At 36.4% G+C, this 21,432-nt stretch overlaps 1 protein-coding gene across 1 annotated transcript; it reads right to left on the bottom strand.

Moving 5' to 3' along the window:
* Nucleotides 1–1,338: 1,338 nt before the first annotated feature.
* LOC137385728 (TGF-beta receptor type-1-like) lies at nt 1,339–21,051 on the bottom strand. The gene is made up of 11 exons (XM_068072265.1): nt 21,024–21,051; nt 20,064–20,210; nt 17,682–17,844; nt 13,612–13,793; nt 12,302–12,550; nt 9,682–9,912; nt 9,118–9,288; nt 7,466–7,552; nt 6,715–6,921; nt 5,292–5,422; nt 1,339–2,085 (listed from the first exon to the last, which is right to left on the bottom strand). Exons 2-11 carry the CDS (start codon nt 20,152–20,154, stop codon nt 1,951–1,953), a joined length of 1,647 nt encoding a protein of 548 aa, XP_067928366.1. The 5' UTR covers nt 20,155–20,210; nt 21,024–21,051; the 3' UTR covers nt 1,339–1,950.
* Between the last annotated feature and the right edge of the window lie 381 nt (nt 21,052–21,432).

Raw genomic sequence — 21,432 nt, 5'->3', positions numbered from 1 at the left:
ATATATAATGGAATGTAATTGTAGACTGGTAGAACTGACAAGTCTGCTGATTATATTTCAACACACATTGCTTGCCAAAACAATAAACTTATCTATTTCTTCTGCGTGTGATTGGAGCTAAAAGGTTTCCAACAGGCAGTTGTTACAAATGATCTTGACCGGTTCGTATCAATAGCTCATTGTTGACAGCTGATCTCTGCTCATCGTGTTCTAGTTGTTTAAAAACAGGGCATAATGTCAGATGGTCAAACGATGTTCATAAAGACATAATTGATAAGATTAATTGTGCTCGAATTGAAATAACTTCTAGCAGTTGCTACAAACATGCAATTAAATGACTCAATATGTACAGGACATCGAATTATAAAACCGAGAGTATCAAATGCAGCGTCATAAAGTGCTGAACTGACTACATATATCTCTTCTAAACAAGTGATATTTTGCTTCTGCTTCATTTTATAGAAATATCTTCATATATATGAGAAACAAACACTCTAATACAATTATTAGCGGTTAAAGACATGTGCATTTTTCCTGTTAGAAGTTATCCACACTTTATTTTAGGATTGTGAACTAATTAAGTTTTAGGTCAAGTGTTTTAAGTATCTAGTGCTTCTAATTTTTCAATTTTTCTAAATGTAACAGTTACAGGAACTCTTTATAATTTTGCAACAGTCAGGTTTTCATCTAAGAAGTTCTAAATTTATTAAACAAAAGGAATTAAAAACTAAATTGTATCATTTGTTTATTCGAGAAAAAATTCCCATGAAATACATTTAATAACAACTATGGGGGGTCAGATGTTTACTAAGTGGTTACCATATATATACAAAAATGTGGACGTCAAAGCAGCCCACATTTTAGATTCAGAGAACACGAGGTATTTATAAGCAGTACATATGTCTTCCATTGGTGGCCTTTGCATAAGTGCTGAATGACTAAACATATCGTAAGCAGATGAAGGTGATCAATTAAAGCCATAACCTAATTCCCATAACCTCTCCAGCACCTTGCGCAGTATTTGTTATATATTGGAAGAATGTAATATACAACTTTCCTAGCAGGCGGTACTTGTTACTAGCAGGCGTAATAGTTACAATATTAAACCAAATCTCCAAGCTCATGCGTGAATATGGTCATACATAGTATGACAATCAGCAATTTATATCAGTAGTAGAAATGTGTAGCAACAGAGCATTCCATGGTAACAAGCTAATAGCTATTATATTTTGACATTCAGTTGTAAGGAATAGGTACGAAGAACAAACAAGGGAACCTACCACACTTTAGACCGTATATATCAACTTTGAGGTGTAAAATACCATTATACAGAACAGGAAATGAAGCGAATTAGTATATTTTTGCAACAAATATGAAATTAATACTGCAAAATATTTGAAGTAAAAATATATCACACAACTTTGATCAACTTATTACATAACTTTAATAGACACTGAGATGTATAGGGTAAAATTATTATGAATAATAATATAGCATAGTATGTACACCAGCCAGCCGTATGGTAGAATATGTACAAAACCCAGCTTTTGCAACACAAAACCAACATGTAGGGGAGTAGAAAAATAGTAGATAAAAATATTATTTCTCCAATGTTATATGAGCATATTCACCGCAGTCAAAATTGGATAAGAAACATTATGAACATATATATATACGTAATCTGTGGCAGTGGCATTATAATGTTGACATGTGGAGATAGGTTGGTTACAACCCTTTTCATAATACGTGGGGGTTGGTTAGTTACGACCCTTCTCGTGATACGTGGGCTTTGGTTAGTTACGACCCTTCTAGTGATACGTGGGCTTTGGTTAGTTATGACCCTTCTCGTGATACGCGGGGGTTGGTTAGTTACGACCCTTCTCATGATAATTCAGAGCAACACAGAAGCAGTCCAATGAGATTGCGAGAATAGTACAAAAAAAGACAAAGCTATATCTTTACAGAACGCACTTTCTCGGATTCGGCCAGCCTAGTTAATGTTTTCTTTATTCTGAGAGATGTCAGCCTAGCTGCCGGGTTCTCCTGCCAGCATTCTTTGATCAGTTTAGCCATTGTGCAGAAACTCTGCAGAAGAAATACAAGAAGCTGGGTTAAGCAACACGATCCAGCAGACAAAATACTATAGACCCGTACAAGCAATGTTATACAACACCATAGATAATGTATGGATCAGTACAGACAAACCTTCCCAAATTAACTTAATTCGTTCCACAATCTACTCGGTATGTTTTTACTGTAGCATCTTGAAGCAAATATTGTTTTAGTCGCTCTACGACCCAAAATCCTATAGCTCCTTACTAAATACTAAACATGACATTAACACACCTTCATTAGATTGTAAAAAAAAGCAACGCATGAAATACTAAACTACACATAAACAATAAATTGATGATAAATAAAGAGCTTTTTGTGAAAAAATACTCATGAGGATCAAAGAATTTCAACCAACTCAATTGACATGCTGTTTTACTTCCGCAATATGGAGTAGTTGTTTAGCGTTTAGACTTTAGAAGTACAGTAGACTCTCCTATAATGCCTACCTTCTATAGGGTATACTTCCTATAGGGTATACTTCCTATAGGGTATACTTCCTATAGGGTATACTTCCTATAGGGTATACTTCCTATAGGGTATACCTCCTATAACGCATATTTCTTATAACGTATACCTCCTATAACGTATACCTCCTATAACGTATACCTCCTATGACGTATACCTCCTATGACGTATACCTCCTATGACGTATACCTCCTATGACGTATACCTCCTATAGCGTATACCTCCTATAGCGTATACCTCCTATAGCGTATACCTCCTATAGCGTATACCTCCTATAGCGTATACCTCCTATGACGTATACCTCCTATAGCGTATACCTCCTATGACGTATACCTCCTATAGCGTATACCTCCTATGACGTATACCTCCTATAGCGTATACCTCCTATAGCGTATACCTCCTATGACGTATACCTCCTATGACGTATACCTCCTATAACGTATACCTCCTATAACGTATACCTCCTATAACGTATACCTCCTATAGCGTAAATTGCAGATAACAAAAAATTTATGTGAAGTTTTTGCTTCCTACTACGTAAAAAATTCCATATAACGTAAAGCATCAAGTCAGGTGAGTTCTCGAATTCGATTTAAATGTTAATCTATACCGCCACACTTGCGAGAGAAAACCGACGCGTATATAAAGTTATGCATGTATCTATTATACATACAACTTTCGGGAAATTCAAGTTCGTAGTGACAGATGGTCAGATGTGTTGACAAAATAAAGACCAGTTGTTGCGCAATTGTTCATAAATACTTAAAGGCGCTCAGTTGGTGCAGGTGTTACAACGTCTGTCTACAAATCTTTGAATGTTATGAGTTGGACTACCATCAAATGTTCTCTTTTATCATAACCTTGACCCCTGGGTACGATAGCTGACGAACAAGTTATACCGCTTGTTTATAGTAAAATATATTTCGTTTTGCATATTTGTAGACGAATAAAATATTTGTTATTAGATTTACTTTGCAGAATTGACTTTGTTTAACAAAAGCAAATCGTTGCAAATGAATGTCAAAGATGTGCACTCCACAAATTAAAAGAGTTAAGTCAAGCCTTTCCTTTTTGCGTAATCAAAGGGGTGAGTTTGGAAAGATCTCGAAACGGATTAGGCAATTTACTTATATTTTACCATTCTTATAACGTAAATTCCCTATAACGTAAACGTTCCTAGAACGGATTATTTACATTGTAGGAGTCTATTGTATGTTGAATTATAGTGTAAATCTCCCATGGATTGAGGTGGTAAAGTTTTTGTCATTTAATAAAACAAATTATGCTTTCTAAAGCCATAACAACCGAATTTCGGTGTTGTGAGAGGTGCCAACTGTCTGGTAAGAAGACAGTCAACTATGAAGCAGTATGATAAACTTGGAAGTTCTTGAGGGTGACCTATGATGGGTTTCATCTCATGCAAACCGTTGACATCTTCGGCATCAATTCACTACTCGTGGATTTCAGCACTTGTGAACAGCATTTCAACAGTTGTGAGCTCCCATGATGCTCTTCAACAAGTTCATCTCCTACATTCTACTTTGGGAGAAATAGAATGTCTTGCTTTTCGTCGATAGAGATAACATTACTCAACTCCATCGACGAAAAGCAAGACATTCTATTTCTCCCAAAGTAGAATGTAGGAGATGATGATCTTTTAAACTGGCTTGATAGTTTCTTTTAGCTTAATAATTGTGGATATCGCAGACATGTTTCAGCTTTATTCTTTTCGCAAATCACACTACCTATCCTCACACGCACCAAACACCTAACCCTTTTGCAGGCATTGCGTCAATATTGTCATTGAGTGATAATGGCAATAATGTGCAGTGACTGTTATGTCACCACAAAAACAGTTTTTTAGAAAGTGATTTCTGGTTTGCTGATTGTCGTTTTTTTGTTCAAATTTTTACCAATAGTCAACTACAATAAATTGGTCTCTGTTAGTAATAAAAAACAAACCGCTTTGTGACTAAAAGCAATCGTCTCAAACAATTTTTGAATCAATTTTTGGTAAATTAATTCACCCAGGGGACTTGAAATAACCCAAAAAATTCACCTGTGAAAGAGTTAATAATATTAATATACCTCTATATTACAAAACAGCAACAGAATTTACTACTTGCTACATGCATACAGTTATTACTTCAAAAGTGGAATGAACGACAATCGCTTTTAGTAAAAAAATACACTTTTTTATGCTAGAAGAATTAAGCCTAGGAAGAAGTTGGTACCAGTTCAGTTGGAATCTGTACAATCGGCAAGTTCTGTTATTTAATGAGTAAGGTAGTAAAATAAATAAAAAGGTCATCATTATCGTACGAGCAACATATTGTTGGCGATAGTAAATGAAACATACCCAGTAGGGAGAGCTTTATTGAGTATTATTAAATCGTATCCATCCGCAGCGAGCATTTTTGTGACATCAGATAATAGTCTCCATGCGAATGCCTTCGCACAAATTTTGCAAAGCGAAATGGTACCGAAATTGTTCGGAATTTACTGTTTTTATAACTCGGAGTGGAAGAAACTCGGAACCCATTCGAAGCATGGAAATCAAGTAATAGTATATTAAAATTTTTTTTATGTTAATTAGTAGAGGCTCATTTGTACAATAGAGACCAATCACGGCAATGCTATGGACCAAAACAAGGCCACCTTACAGATCAGTACAAAGAATAAAACAAACTAAACCAACTAAATAAACTCACAGGTGTGTCGTGCCATCTGTTTGTGATCGTTGGTCTGAGATTCTGCTCACATACAACATGCCTCATATTTTCTATCGTAGGATCTGAGGGTACGAGGTCAAAGTATGGTATTTGGTACTCTTCGCATTTGCCTGTCAACAATGTATGAAGAGGTCACTGAAGAGGTCACCGAGCAGTGAACTCATTTCATTAATTTACGAACTGTTACAAGACAATCACTAAATCAAATAGATAATTCAAAAATGCTCACAATTATATGACTAACTGTCTGTTGGGAGAGCACCCATAAACCACTTTTACTGAGCTCTATTACTATTACTAACTATACTATAACTATTCTATAACTATTACTGGGAACAGTAATATGCACAGGTATTAGCAAGCATTTCAATGGTGTATGCAAAGCCATGCTTGTTATTTCAGAATTTAAAAGAAAACTGGGCTGAATTTGGCAGGTATATTTTCAGCTTCACAATACAATATCTCTTATTTAACTTTGTTTTTTCGTCATACCTATACGCCTCGGGTCATTTTAAAATTTGAAATACACGTAACTAATTATAATAGACAAGCCTTTGCCATGAACTAGCATTTTAGGCATACAAGAACTGCTTGTTTAGATTAAGCGATTCAAGCAGATGTAATTTTATACTTAACTTTATGAGAACAATGTTATTGACAAAAATGGATGAGATAAGCATAGTTTCTATACCGATAAAACCATTTACAACGCTTCTACATTTTACAAAGTTTGCCAGCCAGTAGACCAACCAGATTTTATAATGTGGAAATAAAAATATGATCTTTAGACAGAACAAAAACTTCTTTCCAAAAGCTCTATATACTATACCATTAATGAATTCGTTCATAAAGGAAACAACAAAAGAAAAACATTTTTGTTCACAGCTGCCAAACCTCATTTTCAGAGTTACTTGGAAAAGGCTGCTGCACTGCCAAGGAGGAGTTTTATTTCACTTGCGGAGAAGTGAAAATGGATATTTGTATAACGACCATTTTTAGTGCTTGGAAGTCTCCAGTGGTATTTATAAAGGTGACAAATGTGAAACTAACATTAAAATGGCTAAACTAAACAAAAAAAAATTGATATGGTTTCCCACAGAGAAATTACAGAGTGACATCCACACTGAACAACTGACAACCAAGCAACCAAACCATAACAACACATAAAATATCAGGCGAATGTAGTTGACAGATTATCAGAGTAAAACAAAATCAGAGAAAGAACAACTCTTGATATGTAGGTGAAGCATTCAAGAAAAGCTTATAGCTTTGAGCAGCGAGACTATAGGTCATGCCATAATATGTCGTGAACAGTTCACCAAAAAGCCCTAGACTGCCACAAGATACCATATGCAAAATAATTTAGGGCATAACAAGACGCTCTGCAATATGCATCACCCACCTTTTTCCCCATCTTTGGTTCTGCGAACGACCTCCCAGAAAACAAGGCCAAGTGAATAGATATCCCCTTGCTTGAAGGAGTCAAAGTGGTGCATGTTAATGGCATCTGAGAGAACTTCAGGTGCCATGTATCGGTTTGTGCCAACTCTATCATTCATGGTCGGCAGGTTGACAGTGTCTGTCAAAGAGTCATGCTTCACGGCCAAACCTACAGGAAAGAGTCTTCCAGTTACGAATACCTTTCTATATAATTGCCTGGTTGCTTAATGACAGACTGACAAGCTATCAGACAGTAAGTTCAAAACTGAGGAGTGCAGACAGCTAATGGCACTGGAAGGAATGGAGGAACAGAGGAATGTCGATGCTAATATGAAGTACTACCTACCCAGCTGAATAGCCACACATAAGAGGCACTAAATATGGCTGCAGATGCTTCAACAGTAACATTCATATGCTATCATAATCAACTGGGCATGTCAAGGTGCTGATGAACACTTAATGTTGCTAGTCAAAAGCAAAACAATGCAATGATAAGTTGGAGATTGTCAACTAGACTGATCTCCATTAGCTTCATGAAAAGGCAACCTCTGAGCTTTGGAATTGGAGTGTTGAGGATAGTCTAAAGGGACAGACAGAGAGAGCAATACCTGTTGCAATAGGTCAGCGTATAGAATAGCACAACCCTAGGAAAGCTGCCAAACTCTGGCAGACACATCTTCATAAGCACACTGACTAGACCAGACAATACCCACCCATATCTGCGATACAACATGTCAGTCCATCTCTCTTTACAAGGATGTTTTTACTCTTGAGGTCCCTGTGTGCTATAGATGGCTTGCCTGCAAAAATAACAACAGCCAGCTAAACTGAGGAATTAAGTTCCTTGTCTAACAGTAAGCTGCAGTATTGGACAATATCAGCGATCGACTGGCAGCTAATTGTTCAGCGCATTCACTCATCAACAGTTAGCTATACACTCGTAATGAAATTCCACGCGTTTTGGTGGTCATTACCAGCAGCTGTTACCATGGTAATTAACAATTATGAACAAACAATAGAGAATTTTCAGAACATATGAAATGAGTGGAAGGACAGAAGTTAGTTTTACAGACAGTTAAAAAGCCTCCAGTTATCCAAAACTACCACCGACTGTGACTATCGGTATAAACAAATTAAAAACACTTACATACACTAGCAATACACCTGATAGTCAAGCCTGAAGAAAAGCTCATATAGCAGCTACAGCCAGGTTTGAAAAATCTATAACACAGATAGTAGACACTGCATCTCATTGTCTGGTAGCTAATTCTATTAACGGTCCAGCAGCATCGCACTATTGACTAACGAAACACGCCAATTTGATTTTCCCTTGATCCTTTGTGCTCTGTTATGCTTAGACATGAACAGTGAGTGGTTGATGATAATAGACTGTCCACAACACTACTGAGTTTAAGGATGCAAAACTTTGGGAAAGTTAGACATCTGCCAACTTAACATTACAACCACTAATGCTACAAACTTAACATTACAACCACTAATGCTACAAACTTAACATTACAACCACTAATGCTACAAACTTTTAAAACCTTTTTCAGCATTCTAAAAGGATCATAAATTAATTTATCAACGACACGAAAACATCATTTGCTAGTGGAGTCTTGACGATGAAAGGATTTCTGAAATCATGCAGAACATAAAAAAGAACAATTGCTATCCTGCCGATCCCAAGTTGTTTAAGAGACAGCTAAAGCTTGACTTTTGAACATTTCAATTAATAAATATATTTTTCAACATACTATGTAGCATTTGAGAAATATTTGTCACCACATACAAAGTAATTTCCAACATACAAAGACCCAACTTCATTCAAACATTGACAATATGTAAATGAGTCTTTCTTCAGATAGTTTGGGTCCGAAAAATATTCAAATACTGTTTCACACCCTCACGTTTTTAGTTTTGAAGCATCATTTACAAAAAAGGATAGTGCAGTTGGTAGCACTGGCATAAAAAGGAGGCCATGTGTTTATTATAATTAAAACAACATATAATAGCAAGCATCTTCGGGTTAATTCTTTAAAAACCTCAAGTCTTAGTTATTAAAAAGAAAGTAATGCCAAACAAAAACACAACTTTAACACAAAATTCCTTCATCTTTCAACTAAAATCCACTAAAATGAACTGCTGTTTGGTTACCATTGCCTGACAGTCTGAATAGTGCCTTAACAGGTTATATTTATTGTAGAATGAATTCATTGGCCGACGACATTGAATCTCGTCCTTTACAAGATGAGATGTTAATAGTTGATTTATGTTGATCACAGATACCTTTGACACCCCGCAGCACATCTGGTAGCAACATGGTTAAGCAACGAACTAGATTAATGACTAGAGTACAATGTACCTTGTTTGCCAAATATCTCCATATGCAGGTGTGCAAGCCCGCATGCGATGGTATGACAAATAGTTATCATTGATGGTATATCAAGGTCAGGGACATCATTCAGATGATTATAGAGGGAGCCTCTCTCGTGGTACTCTGTCACTAGCAGTAACTGTGTGAGTGTTCCATTGTCTAAAGCATATATTGAACAACAACTGTTATGCTCAGCATGTAATAAGGCCACTTCTGAGCAATAGCAAGCTAGTTGTTATGCAACATTTCTGGCAACTACAGAAGAAATATATACTCTTCATACATGATTAGCATCGCGAGTTGTCTGCACCTACAACACAGCGGAGTAACACATGGTGAATCTTTTGATACCAAACTGTAATGCGAAATTTGTTGCAAATATACCTTTCTAGTCTTTATAGGAGTCTCTACTGCACTTGAAAAGTACTAAACACGGCCAGCCACAGAGAGGACGACAACCAAGCAAACAGACTAAAAAGTTTTAGGAGGCTGTTTGAGGCAAGAAATGAATTTGATGGTCCTGCGTGCAGTCTACACCACTTCTTTACTCACCAATATTGTCAGCGGCAATGAAACCAAGAATGTTGTCATGGCGCAGAAGGCAGGTCTGGTATATTTCAGCTTCTCTGAACCAAGAGGCCTCCTCTCTCGAGTGAAATATTTTGACCGCTACATTGTCACCCCGCCATCGACCGCGCTTTACATCGCCAAATCTTCCCATGCCGACTACCTCCTCAAGCTGAATCTGTCGAGCAATAGTGATCTGCATCATGAGTGGTAGACCTGTAGCAGACATGAGTACATTATGAGAGACATACATTATGAGAGACCTGTAGCAGACATGAGTACACTATGAGAGACCTGCGGCCATAAGAGTATACGATGGGATGTCCTCATGTGGGATGTCCACACCTTGACCCCTGGGATACACACATCATCAGCTCTGACAATAAAATAATTGTTGTTTGTCAACAGTGGTGCAGGCAGCGGGGTCTCTGGTATAAAATGCTCCACAATGATCATAATGAAGAATCAAAATGCTAAGGCAGTGCAATTTCTATTGCAGTAACCAAAAATACCTGCAGAATGTTATTGTTACTGCTGCAATTTTTTGCAATAAACATCTTTTCATGCAAAAGTAACAAAGACCATTTCAATGGTGATAAATGCAATGCCTATGCTACTGGCTCCTACCATCTTCTGAAAAGGAATCAACTGTGAAGGAATATTTTAATACTATTGCTTTACGCAGCAGTCTCTTACTACAGTAGGTGCTCCTACAACGTATATTATCCGTGTCAGGAACGTTTAGGTTATAGGGAATTTACGTTATAAGAACAATGAAATACATGTAAATTGCCTAATCTATTCCAGGATCTTTCCCAACTCACCCCTTTGGCAATGCAAAAAGGAAAAACATAACTCAATTATTTTAATTTGTGAGCTGTACTGTAACTGCAGTAATATTGGTTTGCATCGATAACATATCTCCTTTTTATGATCAATCTCACTGGTTTTATAGACCATGATTGCCATAGTTTTACAACCAGTTGATGATGGCTACATATTTCCGACGTTTATTTGCAACGATTTGCTTATTTTTTCTAAACAGCAAAGATTATTCTGCAAAGTATAACTAATAACAAAGTTTTTGTATGTCTACAGTAAAGCAAAACAAAATATTTTACTACAAAAAGCAGTTCTACGTGTTAAGTCGTCTATCTGTATTCAAGGGTTAAGGTTAGGATAACAGATAACTTTCGACGAACTCGTGACATTTAGATTGGTAGACTGACGTTGTAACACCTGCACAAATTGATCGCCTTAAAGTATTTATGAGCAACTACGTAGCTACCTATTCTGTGTCTTATTGACACATCTGACAATTTATTACGACAAACTAGAATGTCGCGAAAGATAGAATGTTGCGACAAACTAAAATGTCGCGAAACTAGAATCCGAGAAAGTACATATATCCATTATATATAATGCTATTCGCAAGGCGTTTTTTCTTTCGCAAGTGCGGCAAAGAAAAAACTAACATTCAAATTGAATTTGAAAGCTCGCCCAACTTGACACATTACATGGAATTTATTTTCGTAGTGCGAAGCACAAACTTTACATAAATTCTTTACGCAACCTGGAATTCACGTTATAGGAGGTATATGTTATAGGAGCATCTACTGTACTTAACGTCTCATCGTTCGCAGCATAATGTATCACGGATATTACCAGCAGAATGCATTATGGATATTTCGGTCGCTGAAGTTGTAGATTCGTGAAACATGCATGCATCGATGGACTAATATGATGCTCACCAAAGCCTACTTGCAAGGAGCATGATGAACACAAAATCTGCATGCAACATATTCCTTACCATTGAAAAGATGACCAAGTAAGCCAGTCTATACACCAGATTTCAGGTTAAGTAATACAGTGAACCTAATATTTACACTATAGTCTGCATTTGTTTTTTTAAAACTGGTTCACAACATAAAAACTATGGTGGATCTATTTCATATACTAAATATAGAGTTGATACTACTTTGTAGTTTTTCACTTTTCACAGTCAGGGCTGGTCTTCATTAACAGTGATAAGCGAGGGTCCCTTGTATATTTTGTTCATATGTCATGTGACATATTGTTCAAATGTCATATGTTGCTAAGTCATTAATTGTGACAAAAAAGGACCGCTGTATGTAGACAGTTTTTATTTTATGCAGGGCTGGAGTCTTGCCAACACCTATAATAGTCAGCAACAATATATAAAAATGTGTGACAATACAGCAGTATGATCTGAAGATAATGAACAACAGACACTGAATTAACTCTCAATAGCTTAGTATGTGATTGCAATAGGTAGGAGGTTGAATGGAGCAAGAGGGCAGGCAGCCAACTGCATACATCAGAGCACTTTCATCCTTTTCACAGATTAGGATAAGACTAAAAGTAGGTACACAATCTTAACAAATTTTTAACATGCATTGTTGCCGACACTTTGACATCGATTTAGGCTGTTGGCATTACTTGCAACGGAGCAAAATAAAACCTTACAATGCAGCATAAAAAATAGAGTGCAACGAGTGAATACAAACCTCTGCAGCGCAACCATTACAACTTATCTCAACTAATGTGCAGCGTGTAAGACAATATATCGCAAAAACTTGCTCACCTCCTCCGCTGCCCGAGTTGGAGAAGTCAATAAATTCCTGTATGGAGCTGCCGGGAGTGGTAGTGCCGGGCAACATCGGGTCAGCCTCTGTGTCAAAACTATTGTCGGTGAAGGGCGAGTGCTTGCGGTGACGTCGCAAGAAGAAAATGGTGCTGATTAGGGTGATCACACAGATAGGTATGATGACCGCTAAGACATAGATGACCGTAGGCAAACCCTGTTTTGTAGCTGATTGGCTGGTAACAGTGGCTAAAATATGGAGCATGATTTCTCGCGTAAGCAATACCCTATGAAGGGTGTGTAATGAAAATGGTTAACAATCACCATTGTGAATACACAGAAACAACGTAAGAAGCGAAGGAAGCCAGCAAATAATGGAAGGTTATGGTTAGAGCTATTAGAAGACAGATACCCGCCCTCATTGCCGGGGTTATAGCTCTGGATATAAAGAAGATCACTCATCTGCCACCAGCTGAATGTCATATCCTAAGAGTTCCATGGGCTAAGAGTTAGGGCTTATCGTTCAATGTGAAGGTTAGAGCTAGGTTAGAGGGTGGAGAATTGGCAATGTGGACAGGCATTCAGCTGGCGTCAGATGGAAATACCAAAGAGGTTATGTTACAATCATAAAGGCATTCATAGATGTACCAACACCCTGGTCAACATACGAGCAGTTCCAACCACCCGCGTGGTTTGCATCCATTAACTCTGGGAACCACAGATAACCAACCACTTGACCTTGAGCTGACCGAGCAAACCGCTGCCAAGCTGTGACATATTGCGGCAGCACACTAATACCTGAGTTCTGCTCGGTAGGTGGTGCCCCAGGACCTACCAGGCCGTTGCGATTGCAGAAGTCTGTCTGGCAGCAATCATAACCTTGCTCCGAACAGTATGTCTGCAATCGCAACTGTGGGTCTGGGGAGGGTGCAGTGTAACAACCGTAGTGCACATTGGAAGCTCTGTGAGAGAGAGAAAGTACAAGAATAGTAAAGAAAGAATCAATGGTAAGGAAAATCTACACTACAAAAGCTAAACGGCTGCACTCAACCATTCTGCCCATTTTTTACTAGGAACATTTTTAAGCCTTCAGATGTCTCTGAGAATTGCTATGGTTTTCAGCAGATTTCATTGAGAGCAACCGCGATTTGGGTGGTGCAACAGAGACTATTACAGTGCAGCACATCCGGCCTCGACTACTGTCGCACTGATTGTGAGTAGCTCAGCTACATGTTCAGCGACTGAAAGTAAACGAGGCCGGACAAAGGGTGCATACATGTACATCAGACTCCTCAGCAACCGGTGCACACCTTCTGTGGAAGTTGAAGGCGCCAAAGTAACATTCAAATCTTGATTGCAGAAGTTGGTCTCCTTGCAGCACCTTATGACTATACGACTTTTGACTTGAACTGGGTTAAAGCATTTAAATGGGTATGGTGTCCCTGGCAGCCAATCACTATTCCTGCTGTCGTTGATTGATGACGCGAAACAACTAAAAGATTTATATCAATAATGGCAATATATCCTCTCGTAGGAACTCTGCTATGAAAAAACATTGAAACAGTTTTTAATGGATCTGACAGAAAAACGCAGTGTTATCTCAACAAGTGTTAATTTAGCAAAAAACCAGTAAAGACCCAAATCCATGTGTTCATGCAATCAAGTTTTGCTACCAAATTTCTGTAATTTATAACATCTTTAGCACCAAAGTGGTTTAAACTTTGATATATACTCCCGTGCAATTATAAATTGACGAAACACAACTGTATGATGATTGCAGCTGCTATAACCTATTTGAAGTTCAGAGAAAATAACACTATTTAAATGACATTTAGTAAATCTTAAGCCTTCACTGATCCCATTAATAGTTGATTAAAGTTTAAGGAGATTGAATAAATAAAATACTTAGCCTTCACTAAATGTACGCGACACTCAAACGGATTATTGTCTCTATATAGTGATTATAGCTGAAACGGAATGAACGATAGACATAGAAATGAAAGCTTCATTCCTCCTACTTATCAATACCGGTGAAAAGATTATCTAGCCTAAGAATCTAGGATTGTTTCATGAAAAATGCTGATGGGAACCATTGTTCATGAAGACTGGGGGTTCGATTTTATTTGATTGAATGCTGTTAGAAGGGTCTTTTAATGGCACACATATTCTGACCGAAACTTTTGAGATGTTGTTTATGAATACTTGTTGAAGGTTTATATCAGAGTTAAACTCATATGTTGAAAGGTTTATATGATACCTTTTCACACTGTCCCCAGCTTGGAATGATGGGAGAACAAACAGATTCAAGCAGCAAAAACGTTAAACAAACAAGACCTCTTCATAACATCCATTTAACCTTTAATAATGGCCAACTTTATCTGGCTTCAAGGTTTTGCAGAGCCTTTATTCTTCCATTTGAAGCTGTATTGTTGCAAACCATGATTGTTATTTCCTCTTTTATAGACAACTGCGAACAATGATTTCGCCACTTGTTATCCTTTTATAGGTGGCCATATTTGCTCTAATTATGCTACAGGCCAGTAAATTCTTAGCTAACTTATCCAAAGTTTTAGTAGATTTTATCAGAATGTATCGGTATTTTTTTTATCATTTGCGATTGTTTTTAATGTTTGAGGTGATTTGACAGCCAGGATGTTTCAAGATTAAAATCGACAAAACTTGATCCACAAAACTCGATCAAAACAAAACGCTCAAAAGAAAAATACCAAATGGAATCGTTGCGATAGTATATATCGGCTATTGTATTTAAGTTGCAGGATTACGGGTCTTTATTATGTTGGTCTCTTTGCAACTACAGACCACATAGTTGTATTTGCACTTGGTCTGAGCATTTTAACTGCCATCAAGCTTAGTTGATATTCGTGGTGAAACATCCTGGCAGCCAAACCACCTTGAACATAAAAAACAATTGCAAATGATAGAGAAATACGGACACTTTCTGATGATATATAAAATGTTGTGTGTTTACTGTTAGAAGCTCAATATCTGCTAATTGAATTAATGAAGCTCTGTCATAGTATAAATTAAAAATAGTGTTAACAAAAATTGCAACAATATATTTAAACTCTGATTCCAATCGCGCTTTACCCTCCGAGTATTTCAGCCCCAAGTTTGGGTCAGACTTTATAACATAAGCTTTAATTAAAGCAGTTGACCTATAGAGTTTTCATTAAAAACAAAACAATATAGAAATAATAGGCTTTCATGACACAATAAAAGTACAGATGATAAATGTGTACAGTAATACTTCAACTTACGAGTGCCCCAACGTACGAGAAACTTGAGATACGAGCCAGCTTTTAAGCAAGTTTTAGCACTAACATACGAGCCATGTTTGAGATACGAGCACGTGAGTCAGTTGCCAAGTATGCCGGAGGTGTTTTATGAGAACAGTATCACTGTATTTTTCAACTGCTCAGGCTATACTTTTGTACCGTGTTTTTTGTGCGCGATTTTCAGTGCAGAACTATGTGAATTAAAAGTACTGTGCGTAGACCGAAAGTTTGCTAGTAAAATGAAAGATAATGCAAAGAAAAAGCGAATGATAACAATTGATATTAAACGGAAAATTATTGAAAAATATCCAAAATGTGTATGCGTAATTGAGCTAGCTCAGAAATATGACAGAAATACATACACAATTATCAAACAGAAGGATTATATTCAGGGGATTTAGTTTGCAAAAGGACTAACCATAGTTCCTAAACCGCGCAGGGATCTTCACGACTGCTGATTGAGAGAACTGCTCAGGCATTGGATAAAAGATAAACAATTGGTCGTTGACAGCGTAACTGAAACGATGCTATGTGAAAAGGCTGGTGCTATCTATCAAAACTATAAACATTCGGACAAGTTGGCTAGTGGTCGTGCATTAACCCTTTGTGACGACACCTGTGTTCGTTCTAATCGCAACATGTTGAAAGGGCGACAAAGGCAAATGTCTTTAGATAGGTTTCTCTTAAAACGGCCGGATGGTCGTGAGAGCCAAACAAAAGAAAAATCCGCTAACTAGCGAGAAACTTAAAACTATGAACGCCGAAGAAAAGAAATTTTGAATGAAGATTAAAAATAAAAATGAAAGTTTGCTTTTAGGTTTGCTTCTAAGTTTGTCTTTTAAGACTGATAAAATCCAAATTTATCAAAGTCAACTGTTGTAATGAAGAATAACTTACCTCTCCCTCCCTGGCAAATGCTAGCGTTGCGTTAGCTGCTATTGCATGTAATTTTACATTTTAATTAATCACATTTCCTTGCGTTATTTTTTATTTGTTGCTTTTTGAAAGCATGTGGTAAGTTAAGAAAATAACCAATATGTTTTTTCAGTTACAATAATATCTTGTTTTGAGGGTTTTATTTGCATTTTTTTAGAGTATGGAAACCAATCAATATATATATTTAATTGTTCGATATATAAATAAATTGCACCAACGAGCTGTCTCAGAACGCATTAAGCTCATGAGTCGAAGTATGACTGTACAACAATTTCTAATTTCCTTTTGACAGGCTCCAGATCTTGTCATGCAAAAAATTAGGATAAAGGAATGCCAGGTTAGACTATCTATTTAAATTTAAAGAGTAAAATTTCTATCAAACAGCTAGTAGTGGGTAAGTTACTGTTAACCAGTAATATAGGTTACTGGTTAAACTGTCAACATATCTACATGTACTATCCACCTATGTGGTGTAGGAGTCGAAGGTCTATGTATAAGTGCCACCACATCTACATGTACTATCCACCTATGTGGTGTAGGAGTCGAAGGTCTATGTATAAGTGCCACCACATCTACATGTACTATCCACCTATGTGGTGTAGGAGTCAAGGTCTATGTATAAGTGCCATCATATCTACATGTACTATCCACCTATGTGGTGTAGGAGTCAAGGTCTATGTATAAGTGCCACCATATCATTGACTACTATCCACCTATGTGGTGTAGGAGTCAAGGTCTATGTATAAGTATGTGGTGTAGGAGTCAAGGTCTATGTATAAGTGCCACCATATCATTGACAAAAAATTATGGTGTAATGTACTAAGATTGTGAGATCCTTTTAGTAGAAGATGCAACTAATTCTTCAAAAAAAAATAGCAGACGAGGCCTTATCAAAATAAAATGATGTCGTAAAGCATTATTTGTTAATGCGTGATCATTCAAGAAGTTGACAGTGAAATGATAAAAATCTGTTAAATTTTTCCTAGACATCTTTCAAAAGTTATTTTTATCTATCTAAACAGATGCATGCAGCACCACAATAAGCTTTCCTTTATAATGGTTGACTAGATCTGATGAAGTATCGTATCCTAGCCAGACACACAACGATGACATGACCAACCATTCGCTACGAGCCAAAAGTTCCATACCCATAAAGTGTCTTCTCCGAGTTATCTACAATCCTCCCATTGTCATTCAGTCCGACCACGGCTTTATAGCATACCACTGCTTCACCTTCTTTGGTGTGGCAAGTGTTATTGGCATAACACGGAGTGTTTCTTTCTTGGTCTCCATGACAGTAGCACTCCAATGCTATAAATTATGTGCACAGGCACGGTTAATAAAGGCAATATTTTTGAACACTATTAATAGTAGATAACATTACAGACAAGCGTTTTTAATTTATTTCTATGCAGTTTTGATAAATATTATTTATTAACTAGATTTTTAAGTCGCAAAATCAGACAGGAAGTAGCATGACATATGGGAAATATCAACTATATAGCTATCTAAACTGCTCAATTTTTGAGCTAATGTATGTACCTAAAAACTGTCTGAAAAAAACTTTTATCTATGGAAGTTGAACGCACAATAATATTTTTATAATGACCTTCGGAATAGGAAATCTATATAGGAAACTTTTTAAAATTTTCAATGTAAACAGACATCTACAAATGTCTTACAAACATCACACACATCTACGAGCGGACTGGTGTGATTTTAGTCACCCTCAAAAACTAAAGTGGAACCTATGATAAACCTGCAGATTCTTTTTGATAAATGTGTAGCTATCTCCGCCTTGTGCTATATTCGTGAGAACTATAATGATTTAGCTAATTATTTTGATGAATGGTACATAATGAAAGGCAAGCACGTATGCAAGTTTATATCATTCTTTGGATATCGATATGCTGATGGTATGAGAGCAGCATGCGTTGTATGTAAACAATGACAAAAGTAAACATTTATTACTAGTTTCTGCTTTAATCTTAGGCGCCTCAAGTTTGGAATGAAATGTTTTGAGCCAATCATTCCATCTCTTACAGAAACTTCTCCCAGTTTTACCAATACAAAACACGAGGTGATGCTGTTATGACTACGCTAATCTACGCAATGTTAATTTTTGTTATAACACTTGTTTAGCGATAAAGCTTAAGTTTTATAACTCAAGACTCCATAGCAACTGCTTCATGGTAACTGCATTCTATAACCATAAGACATCTTTCTTCCTCACTTTATAAAATACAACCACGCGAAAATTATGACTGTTGAACTACCTTGCTGTGACAAACAACTAAATAAAAAGACAAAACAAGGAAGGTTGTATGTTAATGCGCAACAATCAAATCACAGCCACAACTGTTTTTAGTTGGGCAAAAATCAAAATAGCTGCACATCGTGAGCACACCAGACTATTATGTGGAGCATCAGCCAAAGAGTAGAGCAAAAAATATCAAAACTTATGGTCCAACAAATATTTCATATGAAGATTTTTTGGAATATTTGAGTATTTTTTTCTGACAATCAGTAATGTGTCCTCCATGTCAGTTAGTAACAAATACTGTTGCCGGCTTGGCCAAATGCTCCTCAAACCTCGGACTTCTTAAGGAAATTGTTGAGATTTTTACTCTATTTATGATTAGCATTTTCTTCCAAATGAGTAAAAACAACAGCTTTAGTCGGAGTGATATCATCTATAGTACAGAACTCATTCTAAAATGCATTGTCGTATTTTGATTCGGACTACCAAAAATTTGTATAACACTAGGTCAAAACCTTCTAAACTTGACCTTCATAGAAGCAGGTGAAAAATTTTAGATGATGATGAGTGGCCATTTTATTGCAAAATCTACATTGCAACTGTACACAATGACTTATGAATCCCCAGAAATATCGCAATAGTATGGTAAGCATTATCATCTCCTAGTTTATACTCGCTGTATAACAATGCAATTTGCAAGTCTGTAAGAAATACCTAGCAAATTTTTGGCTCGATTTGCCCTCATATACCAATTCTACACATCTGAAGATGTCATTGCAAAAATTATTCATACATAGTTTTAAAAAAATGTTTGCATTTTAATACCAACTCCAAACTAATCCTAACAAATTGGGTATATATCTGAGATTGAACAACATCTATTTGCGCGGCTACAAAGCAATGAAAATTATGCAAACAAAAGATCATATGAGGAGGTACTATATGCTATGGTTACTCCCTCCAACCATTTTTTCATAATAAATGAGACCCACAAACAAGAACTTACAATTTTGAGTATTTCCAGTATAAGGTTATACAATGTTCATGATCGTATGATCATTTTATGATAAAACTTATCATTCTATGACAAAATCAGCCAATGACTAGGCTGCTTGTAAAACAGGTGTTACATCTTTGAGAGGTGAAACCAATGCAAGGCATTATCATTATGTAGTTTGTACTGATACCTAGCAAACATCAACTTTAGTATTCTCTTATAGCACACTATTAGACATATAGCACTATACATAACATGTATAAACACACTCACCTGCAGTACCTGACAATTGAGAATGAAGCAATATTACCGGAAGCAGCAAAAGCCACATTTTTTCTTGAGACTGGATTATTCCTCCGAACATCCACTTCCCACTGTTTTACAGGAAATCTTAATACGATTAAGAGATAGTCAGTTTACCTAGAAATAAATGTCACTATCATGTAGCGTCAGGCATATCCGTGATCAAGTCTAATACCTAATAAAGTGGTTATCGAACGTCCACAGGTAAGATACCAGTAGGACAATTGACATTATGATAGACATTACACATTGATGGTAAACATGTAGAAAATTTGGTACTATCGTATCAACCACTAAGACCAAATTTTTTTTGCCATATGTACATTTATGGCCACCCTCCAGCATTGTGTGATCAATTAGGTTTTTGCTCTTTTACTGCCCTTCATTCCTACCCAGACAATATACACATCAAATGATTCCTTAGAAGATTTTCTATCCTTCAAAAACATTTAAAAAAGCTTTTTGCTATAGAAAAATGGTTGATCATAGAAAACAAGAAAAGCAGAGCAAAAGCCCTGAACAAAAAACTCGTACTATTCGCCACAGGAGTAACCCAACCCCACCACTCATTCAATCTAAAGCAAAAATATTAAATATTTTCATAGTTTAATTCTTTATTTTTATAGCTATGTCACTTGAATGCAGTTTTCATACTACACAAATACTAACCTTGAAAAATGTTGATCGAAAAATGCCAATCATTCAAACAAATCTATCGTCTGCTTTACCAATTTGTAACATAGAAGATCTAATACAAAGCAAACTGGAAATGCTGTTCTAAATAGCAAGAATCGCAACAAAAATTAACATTAGTAATGAAACCTCCTACATTCCATATTTGTAGCACAAATGTTCAAAATCATTCAATATGCATAGCAAACAGCTGAACTAGCTTTTTAATGGATTAGAGATTGCGTTGCACTGACTAACCATCAACTTTTCGGAGGCTAAAACTACTTTGCTCAACTGGACACGCTTCCGCGACAAAAACAGCTGCATATTACATTCTAATATGTAAACAACATTTACAAATTTTATGCACTTGAAGTTAATAATATAAAATTTTTTATTTAACAAAATTTAAAATTACAATTTTGAAAAATATTGTTGCTCATAATTTCTTTAGCTGACCTAAGATATCTTGGCGCGCTGAGATGCATGCCGATTCACATGAAGTTGCTTTCCTTGGGTAGATAACTCCACAAAAAATAATGAGTCCAACGGTTTATAAAATGATGATAGTTAACAACAACACAGTAAGACTTTAAATACTCACTGACTGACCTGTCAATCAAAAATTGATTAGACTACTTTAAATAAGTTGTTCTTTATTGCCTTT

Source organism: Watersipora subatra, chromosome 1, assembly GCF_963576615.1.
Source record: "Watersipora subatra chromosome 1, tzWatSuba1.1, whole genome shotgun sequence".
Taxonomy (NCBI): Eukaryota; Metazoa; Bryozoa; class Gymnolaemata; order Cheilostomatida; family Watersiporidae; genus Watersipora; species Watersipora subatra.
This window is presented reverse-complemented; position numbering and strand designations above follow the sequence as displayed.

Excerpts from the sequence above, each read along its gene's own strand:
- LOC137385728 (XM_068072265.1), bottom strand. The coding sequence starts at position 20,154 with ATGTTCGGAGGAATAATCCAGTCTCAAGAAAAAATGTGGCTTTTGCTG. Across the intron at positions 13,794-17,681 it reads TCGGAGAAGACACTTTATGG|TTGTTTCGCGTCATCAATCA; the intron begins GTATGGAACTTT and ends TAAATCTTTTAG. Across the intron at positions 9,289-9,681 it reads CATTGCCGCTGACAATATTG|ACAATGGAACACTCACACAG; the intron begins GTGAGTAAAGAA and ends TATATGCTTTAG.